This window comes from Schistocerca cancellata, chromosome 2, assembly GCF_023864275.1.
Source record: "Schistocerca cancellata isolate TAMUIC-IGC-003103 chromosome 2, iqSchCanc2.1, whole genome shotgun sequence".
Taxonomy (NCBI): Eukaryota; Metazoa; Arthropoda; class Insecta; order Orthoptera; family Acrididae; genus Schistocerca; species Schistocerca cancellata.
In genome coordinates, this window is record NC_064627.1 from 689,948,931 (window position 1) to 689,961,203 (window position 12,273).

The window sequence follows — 12,273 nt, forward strand, 5'->3', positions numbered from 1 at the left end:
AGTACTCGAACCTCTGCCAGGACCAGCTGCATAGTACGCATATTTCACTTTCATACAAGACTTTACTCTAGACAAGTATTTTCATGAAAGACTTCCTAGCACTGAAATTTATATTAGATTTTAATAGATTCTTCAGTCTTCAGAAACCATCTTCTTGCAATTGTCAGTTGCATTTTACAGTACATATCCTCCCTACATTGGCCACTATCAGTTATTTTGCTTCCCAAATAACAAATCTCATTTACTTCTTTTCGTGTCTCATTTCTTAACCTGGTTCCTTCAGCACTACCTGATTTAATTCGTCTACATTCCATTTCCTTTGTTATACTTTTCATGGTGTCCATTGTATAACCTCTTTTCAAGACACTGCCCATTCTGTTCAGCTGCTCTTGCAGGTCTGTTCTTGTGTCTGACAGAATTATAATGACACTGGCAAATCTAAAAGATTTTATTTTTCCTCCCTGAATTTAACTGCCTTTTCAAATTCCTCCCTGGTTTACTTTATTTCTTACTCAGCGTACATTTTGATAGCATTAGGAATAGGCTGCCTCACTCCCTTCTCAATCATTGCTGCCCTATCATGTCCTTCAACTCTTATAAATGCAGTACGGTTTTTGTACATGTTGTAAATACCCTTTCACTCACTGTATTTTATTCCATATATTTTCAGAATTTCAAACAGTATATGCCAGGCAATGGTGTCCAAAGCTTTCTTCAATACTACAAATGCTGTTAATGTAGGTTTGTATTTCTTTATCCTGTCTTCTAAGATAAATCATAAGAACAGTACTGGCTTGTGGGTTTCTGCATTTCTTCAGTATCCAAACTAATCTTCCCAGAGGTCATCTGCAAGTTTTGCTGTTCTTTTGTAAATTATTCATGTCAGTGCTTTGCAACTGTGATTTATTAGACTGATTGGTTTGGTAGTACTCACACCTGTTAGCGTCCGCCGCTCGTGGTCTCGCGGTAGCGTTCTCGCTTCCCGAGCACGGGGTCCCGGGTTCGATTCCCGGCGGGGTCAGGGATTTTCACCTGCCTCGAGATGACTGGGTGTTTGTGTTGTCCTCATCATTTCATCATCATCCAGGAAAGTGGCGAAATTGGACTGAGCAAAGGTTGGGCAATTGTACGGGCGCTGATAACCACGCAGTTGAGCGCCCCACAAACCAAACATCATCATCACACCTGTTAGCATCTGCTTTCTTTGGAATTGAAATTATTACATTCTTCTTGCTGTCTGAGGATATTTCATCATGCACAATAGGCCAAATAGTTTTGTCATGATTGGCTCTTCCAGGAATCACAATAATTTTGAGGGAATGTTGTCTCCTCCAGGGCCCTTCGCCAATCTTGCAATATGTTACCTTTAAAAGCAGATTGACTTCAGTTTCCTCTTGTATTGCTCTGTGCTGATTATACATCCACAGCAGTTCACAGATGCTGTGTAGCCTTACACTGGCCACACTCATGCCACCAATTTGGCAGTTTGAAGGTTAACTGACATTCCTAACACTTTAACAGATTCAGGTGTTTTAATAGGTTCAGGTGTCCTTGTTCAAGTAATTTCTATTACCAAGAGTCCACTCTTATATTAGCCTAAGACTATCCATTCTGAATACTGCATGAAATGCACATAACATAAATCCTCAAAAATTAATTGTCTCACAAATGATCCTTTGTAAGAGATTATAGGGGTGTCAGGTATATAAGTATAGGGTGAGGTCAACAGATGGCAGCAGAGAGCAAGGAAAGGATAAGAAACAAAAAATTAATCACAGAATTTGAAGAAAAAATAAAATGTAAAATGAATGCAAAGACAATAGCCAAAATGGTGGATAGGGAGTTGTGGGTAGATTACAAAATGAGTGTGTGACTACCATGAGTTAGCCTACAAAATTGGCATCCAGAAGCTGGAAGTATGTTATGGAGACCAAGTTACCAACTTCGAAGATGTAAATTATTGGTTCTTTGGATTTGTTAGAAAGAATCTAAAGCTATTCAGTGTCTTAGCTGAATTTGTGCCCCACAAGTCAGACCAGTTACTTCTTCTAGTGTTTCTTATCATATACATCTTTCCTTTCCTATGCCTACTCCTCTTCCAAATCACAGTCTATCCTCCTTATCCTGGTCTCTTATTACTTTCGATTTCCTTTCCTTTCCTTCCTCCTCTTTCCTTTGCCCTATTTCCTTAACAGTCTGTCTTTTCACAGTTCACAACCCTCCCCCCCCCCCCCTCTCTCTCTCTCTCTCTCTCTCTCTCTCTCTCTCTCTCTCTCTCGGATGGGGGTTGAATCTTCAATCTTTGATCAGTCAGCTGCCTGCAGACCATCATCGACATCAAGATTTGAATTATAGGTATTTTATTTCAATTTCACTTATGATTGTTATGAAGTGCACCACATTTCTCTCTCGTACTTAGGGCTTTGAGTGATGACAAAATCACTTCATCTGTAATCACCATCACTATAATTTCTGTGTTCCTGTAGTGTCTCCAAAGCCACATTTCCACTGAGTTTGAAACATTTAAGTTACTGCTGGACATCTTGCAAACACAAAAATAGCCAACTGTGGCTGTGTTGGCACAGGTCAAAGGAAACATTGTTTTGGTCTGCTCCCAAAAAATGGCACTGTATGAAACTAGTGTTTGTCTGTGTTTTGACTTACTTAATAGTAATTGTGTTGCTCCACTAATTTGTGGTAAATTCAAATATCTGTTGCCATCTCAAGACAATGGATATTTGATCTCATCACATTCTTTGAGAGAGCAGAGTGTGTATGTGGAATATGTGAAGTGCAAACTGCAAAAATTTCAAGTTAAAATAGGATTCCATGCAGAAAGTCCGTGCTGTTCTTAACACCAGCAGCATTGATGTAGAAAAGAAACTGAGGTCTCTGCTGACACAGTACAGACAAAGCTTATCATGTACTCCTTGAGATAGAATTGAATGGAGGAATCGTTGCTGAATGTGGACATGACTGGGGAACCGACAGCAACTGCATATTCCCCTGCCACATTTGCTAGTAAAATTGTGGCATTACTGTAGAACAGTTGGTAGGTACTGGAAGTGAAAATGATTTGATTAAATATATTACTGTATTATAAGTATTTTCTATATAATAAAACATATACTTCAACACTATTTACACAGTCGAATTGCCTTTGCATAATTCTTCACCATTGCTTCACAAACTGCAAGAAGTATTTGAGATATAGCTGGCTTCGAGATATAGACTAAAAATGCAGTGCTTTGAAAGGAATCTCATATTGCTAAAAATGAAAGATTGACAAGAAGTCTCTGTCTTACAGTAACTGATTTTCTGAAATTTGTGTCTTTCTTCTCGTATTTATAATTTTAAAAATGGGTGGTTGCATCCTAGTGAAGTGACAAAATGCAGCGCTTCTTTTGATTTCATCTTGCACAGCATGTCACTGCCGCCATGTAGTATGTTTTCGTTTGATATGGCAGCTACACCTTTGTGTTCTTCTACTTTTATTGTTGAGTGTTATTCATGCAGGACCACAATTAATTAATTCATCCTTTTCACTGGACTTAGTGTAATACACTATGTGAAGACAAAACATGAAAATTTTGTTGCATCTTCAATGTTGCAGACAGTGTGAATGCACATACATAACTGTTTATTTCTAGCCTAGATTGGGGCATGTACAATGGACATAGTTTGGAAACATGTTGTGGACTTGTTTGGAAACAGTGTTGCAAACAGAAACGCATTTTTAAAATGAGCGTAAGCACAGAATAACGTACTTGCAATATGTTTCTGTCACTTCGCAATAGACACTCATTTTTTGGCTGCTAATAGCTATTTTTATTGTGTACTATTGTAGTTGTTGACTTGCTATACTGTAAAGTGATATTGTTTTGGGTTTTTCTCCATAGTTACAAGTGAATGCTGGGACAGTTTATGATACCATATCATGGCTACCTACCATCACTTTTCTCTGCCCATTGTTAATAATTTGAAATTAACCTCAACATCTTAGACTGCTATGGCTTCCCGTTATTATTGCTGTTGTTATTATTATTATTATTATTATTAGTAGTAGTAGTAGTAGTAGTAGTAGTAGTAGTAGCGGTGTGGTACTTGTTATTCAGTGTATTGAAGTATTATTCAGTTAACGTAGTAACTTCTTGCATGATCATATGGTGATACTAGTGATCATAAGGAATAAAATAAAATAACAGGGCTGTAGATGTGCCTTATTTGAAATTAAGAGGAAGCCAGTATAAAGTCCCTCTTCTTGAGATTGCTGCACAAACAATGCAATCACATTTTATCAGCAGATTCCTATTACAGTGTTATGTGTCTCTTATACATACAATTTTGCCTTGATCTTACATCCTTTTATTAGTAAAAAATCACAAAACAGAGATGCTGGCCCACTTGAATCAAGAATCTGCGCCATTGTGAACAGGCTAATATAATATATATTTTGGAGTAGTAAAAAGTATTTGTTATTAATTAGGTTTTGCTTGCTGGCCTCAGTTAAATACAGAATAAATGTGATTAACTAAAAAATTAAATTCCAGCCAATTTTTGGTTCCTTTTCTTTAAAAAGCATAGCGATGCTATTCCTTCACATTGAGTAGTATCAAGATATTAAATGGAAAATAAGTAAAGTACTTTGCAAACTACTGTGTGCAATTAAAATCATAAAAAATATGATTACCAAGATTATCTTCATGTGTCTCAGTGGCATGCACAGACAATCCTGACCAGCTCCAGCTGCTTTGACAAGCAGTTCAATGTCTTACCAGATGTGGCTAATGCACTACACGAACTATGGGCAGACCGAGGAGTGCGATTGGCCGTGGCACGTGGATATGAGTATGAGCTTAATGACTCTGCCTTATAGTAAGTACTGGTAACTTATTATCCATGTATCTAATGTCATCTTGTTTTCCAGCCCCTGATGCATCTACTTGAAAAATGATCCCCTCCATCTTTTCATGTCTTCCCACTAATGTAATAATAATATTTATTAAAAATATTCATAGACAGACATTTGTAAAGGCCTGCTTGTCTGTTTATGTGCGGATGGATATGCGTGTGTGTGCCCGAGTGTATACCTGTCCTTTTTTCCCCCCTAAGGTAAGTCTTTCCGCTCCCGGGATTGGAATGACTCCTTACCCTCTCCCTTAAAACCCACATCCTTTCGTCTTTCCCTCTCCTTCCCTCTTTCCTGATGAAGCAACGGTTTGTTGCGAAAGCTTGAATTTTGTGTGTATGTTTGTGTTTGTGTGTCTATCGACCTGCCAGTGCTTTTGTTTGGTAAGTCTCATCATCTTTGTTTTTAGTTATATTTTTCCCACGTGGAATGTTTCCCTCTATTATATTTATACTGTATTGACAGTTATTTGCGTCGTGATACATGACACACTAGATAGGACTTCCGTAGTTGATGACACTCAACCAACCTACACTGTGAAAGTGATATCACCAAAGTGTACCTCTCTTTGTCAGCTGTGTAACATTTACTTTTTTTGACAGTTGTGCGAATTTTGTCGCACAACTTCAAAATCATGTGACATCACAGCAGAACAGAGAGTTACAAGATAGGGTGGATGCTACCGATATTCGTACATTGATCCGTAACCAGTTGTCCACACCAGTCTTTAAGGATATGCAGACGAATTAAAATCTGATAGATCTGTTTTTATCATTGTGAATGAGATACGTTTTCCGCAAACAATGTAGCAGAAAACATGTCAATGAACTGAGATTTTACTTGTGTGTTGTGCATGGTGCAGGAAATAATTTTTGTTTTGCCTGTTTCTATGGTAAGTTTCACCCCACAGATTATGAGAATGCTCACAAATAGATGATTATTTAGGATTATGTTATAATATACTGTAGGTGTATTTTTGTACTATGTATCACAATGAAAATAACTGTCAGTACATCATAATGTATACTTACTTGACTCTTAATCATCGCTCCGGATGTTTTACTTCAAAAACAGGCAAAGAAAAGTAGTCTGATTATCAGAAATTAAAAAATTAAAATAAAACTGAAAACAATCAAATGAAAGAAATGCCATGATCAGAAATCAAAAATGGATTACAGCTTTGGTACTCTAATGCCTTGACCACTCGGCCATCGACCTTGCTCTGCTGGACACAGAATAGCAAATACCCAAGCTACAGTATGAAAACACAAAAAACGTTAATAACTTGAACTTTATTAACTTTGGACTCCATATAAAAATTGTTTGTTTTTAGACGACCTTAAGATGTATAGCTTTGAAAATATGATTTTTTGTCATTAACTTTGGCCTTGAGTCAGAGAGTCGGGAAAAAGCCATGACATTTGTCTCTTTATTTGCAGTACAGAATGTCCTGCAAAACTTTATCAAAATCAGTGACCCACATGTTGGACTCTCTCCATGTGAGACACCAGGGGGCACTCTAAGTGACCAGTCAGTGAGTATGAGGGGATGGTAGGTGACTCCGGAAAGGCACAGGAGATCTTGTTTTGCACAAGGTGTGAATAGTAATGTTGCTCTGTGAAGGCTTCAGTTAGGTTCTTAACATGTTTGTAGAGCAACTGCTTGTCACTGCAGATGTGGCAATCAAGGCTGACTAAATATACAGGAACTTCTTGGTGTAATGGGTAGCAGTTCCCAAAATAGTGATATTGTTGGTGGTTGTTATGTTCGATGTGGATGGAGGCACTGATGGACCCATCCATGAGGTGGAGGTCGGCACCAGGGAATGTGGCTTGTTTGGTTGAGCAGGTTCAGGTGAAACAAATGGAGGAGAAGGTGTTGGTAGAAAATTTGATAGGGCATCCTCACCCTTTGTCCAGATCATAAAGATGTCATCACTATCTCTGAGCCAGATGAGGGGATTGGGATTCTTCTAGTAGGCCAATGGATTGTTTGGTGTATTTGCCTGTGCCTGCATTGCAGATTTGTTTGTAGGTAATGCCTTCAAAGAAGAATTAGTTATGAGTGAAGATATAGTATTGTATGCGCAAAGTTGACACTCAGCTCGGTAGCTGATGGGACCGACACCAAAGGCATTTACCATTTACAGCCACTCCCATAAGCCATGGTGCCGAGTGTCAACTTTGTTTGTGTGTTAATAGGTCATGGTGACTGTGGAGGAGGTAGGAGTCAGTTGGGCATTAGGAAAGGTAGTGTTCAGTAGTGGCAAGATCATGGGCATTGGGGTAGGCAGGGTGACATCCACAGTGATGAGCAGGGAACTAGGTGATAAAGGAACAGAAACTGCAGAAAGTCAGCAAGGGAAATGGTTAGTGTATTTTATATATAAGGGTAAGTAATGGGTAATAAGCTGAAGATGGTGGTCCTTAAGGACAGAGATTCTGTGAGGGCACAGTATCCAACCATAATGTGATGTCCTAATTGGTTAGTCTGAATCTCTACCCTTGTGGACCAACACCTTCAGCTTATCATCTTTCTATCAGGGTGCAGTATCCAGTTACAATGGAGGTCCTGGGTCATTGCTTCTAAATATAATACATGGTTATTATTGTATTTATTAGATATTGGCTGATGTTGCAGGCAACATCATTTGTCCTTGTTACAGTAACCACACTCTCATAATTACTGGTTTTGGAGATATTTTTGTTAATTTTTGAAAACTATTTTGGATTTGTTTGACACAAACTAATGTAAACACTTCAAGAGTGCATCTTCATGTAGAAAACTTAGGTATTTGATCTTGGCTTCATCCAGGAAGATTAAGTTTTTGGTACTTGAATTTGGTTACCCATAACACTCTTCCCTTTATTTTGTGATACGGCAATCAATAAATTTATGTTTGTGGACTTTGGTTTTATTATTTTGTGACATATGTTAGTTTTACCAGACAACAGATGAAATATTTCTTCTTTACCATTTGAATTGCTGGTTATACACACATTATTGCAGGACTCCTTATTATAACTACTCCAATGATGAGCATTGTGTAAGATTACACATTTCTTGTTGTCACAGTTCCTTACAACGTATTTCACACAAAAATGGTATGTAGATTGTGTACTGACATTTTCTGAGACAGAGTGTTTGTCCTTCACTTCTTTGCATTTCTTCAGGTGTGCTTTATGTTCAGTGTGTATGTCCATAAAATTTCTTATTGTGTTTCTGGAACACACATTACATACAGACTGCTAATCTAATAACAAAATCAGTAGATCTTCATTATGAACACTCATATTTGGTGGCATCTTACACACAATCAGTGATTTACCCTTCTTTTAATTCCATTTTTCGTGTTTCTTGTTAACAATTATCAATTAAAATAGTGATGTTTAACCACTGTTGTATTTCTCTCACACATATATTTATCACTATAACAGCATAGTGTGCCTTGGTTTGCTAGCAGACACCATAAAAATACCAAATGCTGTACTTGGGGAATACTGTAACAAATGTGGATCAAATCACATGATGCTACTTGCAAAGGAATGACATAAGACAGAGTGGAGGTATTGTTTGCGGTAGAGTTATTTACTTCTGGGGAAGAAATTCGTAAGAAGGCATTAATACAACATAAAGATATGTGTTTTAAAAAGTGATTTCTTGGGGGGGGGGGGGGGGGGGAGGCATGAGATAAGTAGTTGTGGCATTTATTTCATTGTTAACAGCAGACCTATTCATTTTCTGTATGACTGCAAAAGCAACCTCAAATTGTATCCAAATAACATATGGATAATAGTAGAGCTATAAGCTATACATCAGTCAACTCATCTGTTTAGATGCAGTTCATTATTGCCTGTAACGTTAAATAATCGCTCCTTATTAAAGTACTGGCTTTATTTATTTATTTATTTATTTATTTTCCAATTAATTGACCCTCACAGTAACTTTCCCAACAAGAATATAAGGACACAGTGTAACAGCAATTGATAATGTCTCTCATGAAATAGAAATAAGATCCATAATAAATAGTTTCCCATACCATGATGATCAAATGGTAGCGATAACGTCTCCATGTCAATTAGGTTTAACTAAGAAAGGAAAAGGAAAATGACACAGAATTCTAAATCCGAACTCAGTTACATTGTTGATATAGAATTTACAGGAGCAAAAAATGGGGGAGTGTTACCAAGGACACACGATAAATGAGAAATTTAATTCTTTCCTAAACATGTATTTACATTATAAATGCAGTTTTCCTGTAGAACAGATAAGGGAAATTTACAGTGGAAGCCGAAGAAAAGGTTGGCTGGCAACTGACATCAAAACATTTTGTGCTGGGAAGAGAGAGCTTTATTTAATGCAAAAGAGTTGTTCTGGTCAATGCACCATAAACAGTAGTGCAAAGTTCTTCAGTGTTCCATCAAAAAGTCAAAAACCATGTACTGTGCACAAAAAATTCCAAGAACAAGACAAGGACAATTTGGAGCTTTATTAAGATGAAATGAATAAACTCCTGAATGGCAATAGCAGCAAGGCAGATAACATAAAATTAAAATTAATGGCTGCTAAATTCAAAGAATTTTTCCTGACAGTAGCTGAAAACAAAGGGACAAAAAATCATTTGTGAAAAGTAGATCCAATAAGCTTACTTTGGCAGACAATACGTACTCCACCATCCTCATCAATTTCTTCGATTCATCTATTAGAGAGATCACAAAAATCATGAGGTCACTAAGAAGTAGTAACTCTTCTAGCTCTGTTGGTATCTCAGCTGGAGTACTAAAATCTTTTGCTGACTTGGTAGCAGCCACTCTCGAGCCCATGTAATCAATCACAGAGTTAAGAAGTATATCCTGAAAAAGTTAAGCATACATTGATGTAAAAAAATGGGAGAAGCAACAGGTATCTAATTATAGACCAATGCCACTCCTTCCTGTGTTCTCAATATGTTTGAGAAAGTGGCTTACAAAAATTTTTATTGAGAATAACCTTTCAACAGCAGCTCAGTTTGACTTATAGAGGCTTCCCTACTGAGAAGGCAATATATGAGTTCACAAATTCAATTCTGCTATAACTAAACAACAAAAATTATCCTGTTAGCATTTTCTGTGATCTGCCCAAAGCTGATGGCATTAATGGTTTTTCCCTTCTTGGATGGAGTTATATTTTGACAACAGAAAACAAAGGATCATATTAGTTAACGATACGGCATGAATATGATCAAATTCAGGGTGGAGGAATTTTAAGTATGGTGTGCTGTAAGGTTTGCTTGGACTGTTCCTGTTATTGGTCTACTTCAGGGGCTGTGGAACTTTTCCTCTGATGGAAAAACTTGAAAGTCCTGATACTTTGATTGAACACCTTGTTTATTTTTAAAGTTAATAACATTTTTAAAAATGAGGAAAAACTTGTTTTATTTAGTGATTTCTTCAATTTTAAATCATAACTAGTAACATATAAATCATAATAAATTTAAAAAAAATAAAACAAAATACAAAGAACAGTATATCATTAATAGTTTTTTTTGTAAACATAATGTAATTGAATAGATAAAAAATCTATTCACCAAGCAGTGGCAGGAGAACACACATATTAAAAGTATTAAAGTCTGCAAGCTTTCAGAGTCTGTGGCTTCTTCTTCTAGCAGAATGATTGACGGGGAAGAAAGAAGGGTGAACAGAAAGCAATCATCAGGTTTAGGAAAAGTTGGGAAAAGTCACCCAGAACCCCAGGTCAGAGGAGACTTACCAGACAGGATAAGAAGGAAAGTCTAATTATTGGGGACTGCACCGGGTGAGATTCAAAAACCTAAGAGCTTAAAGGCAGAAGATGGACACGTCCTGTGAAACACTAGTGTTCCACGGAACACAGTTTGGGAAACCTTGGTCTACATAAGTGACTTACTGAGGCCATTAGAGGATTTTCAGAAACTGTAATGTTTGCCGATGGAACAACTATATTAATAAAAAGTCTGAGCACATCCACACCAGACACAACCAGGATAATGATGGAACAATCTTACAACTGGTTTATAGCTGGCACTTTAATGCTTACTCTTGCAGAAACTCGGCTTATGCTATTGCAGACAAATAGAAATGACTTAGAGGTACCGGAAGTAGAGATCAGTGAGCACATACTGGATGAGGCTCCACATTTGAAGTTCCTGGGTATCCAGATGGATACTGAAGTGAGGTGGTTCCAGCATGTGGATAAGTTAACCAAAAAGCTCTGTTCTGGCTGCTGTGCACTCTCTGGGTTGACCCTCAGGCAAGATTGCTAACATAATCTGCATACTTTCACTTAGTTCTGGCCTATGGAATCATTTTCTGAGGCTCTGTAGCCAAGGTGAAAAAAGTCGTTATTATAGAGAAACATGCAATAAGAATATTGTCTGAAGTTGATAATCAAATAACCAAACATATTGCAGAAGCCTCTTCAGAGATCTAGGGATTCTTACACTTATATGCCAATACATACACCCTTAAGGTGTTTGTGCTTAATAACAGGTGCGAATTTAGGACAACTACACATCCCCCTCTATGATCAAGAACGGAGTTGTATCATGGGGCAAAAGTGTATAACCAGTTGCCAATAGATATCAGGGAGGAAATTTAAAACCCACAAATATGTAAAAACAAAATAAAATAATATGTCATTAGCTGTTCCATCATCAATATAACTGAGTATTTGAACTCAGGACTATAAATTCTGCCTAGCTCTAATATTTGTTCCAGGTAGATCTTAATTTTTTCAGCATATAGACAGCTAACATTGGTCTGTGTAAAGTTAAAATATTTTGAAGTAGTAGCTGTGTTTCTGATCCTAACTTACACATATACTCTAGAAGTAATCACCATTTATCAGTTTGAGTAGATTAGCATCAGTCTTAATTTGTTGTTTTTATACTTTACAGAAGTGGCCAGCCATGGTTGCTTTTACTTGTTAATGTATAGCTTGACTTGTTCTCCATCTCTGATAACTCTATTTCATGATGGTATTGAGAGGATACACTTGCTTCCTAGACTGTTAACTTGACCTACTGTTTCCATGTAGACTGACACAACATATTTTGGTTCATGTCCAATGGCTGCCAACATGGTTTCCATTCTGGATGTTGTTTGAAACTCTTTTAAGTCCACTTACTAAGAAGGATATCACAGTGGTTACTTTGAGTTCCTTACATGTGTAGTCGTTTTGTCTTCAGTGTTATTCACATTTTAGAAGACTTACGCACAATTCATCTAATATTAATTTAAAAATAAACAAATCACCTTTTGTTGCTAGTATTACAAAATATCCTTGAGTTTGAACTAGTTCATAAGCCAGTATAATTGAAAAGAATAATTTCTGGTAGAAGGTTATCA

The 12,273-nt window shown here is 37.1% G+C and overlaps 1 protein-coding gene across 2 annotated transcripts in view; it reads left to right on the top strand.

The window, feature by feature from the left end:
- The window catches only part of LOC126162438 (guanine nucleotide-binding protein G(o) subunit alpha-like), an 82,836-nt gene that overhangs the window by 26,995 nt on the left and 43,568 nt on the right, over positions 1-12,273 (top strand). For both annotated transcript variants that reach the window (XM_049918947.1, XM_049918948.1), the window contains one exon: positions 4,715-4,875. In XM_049918947.1, the coding sequence (XP_049774904.1) occupies positions 4,715-4,875 (161 nt within the window). The remainder of the gene's footprint in view (positions 1-4,714; positions 4,876-12,273) is intronic.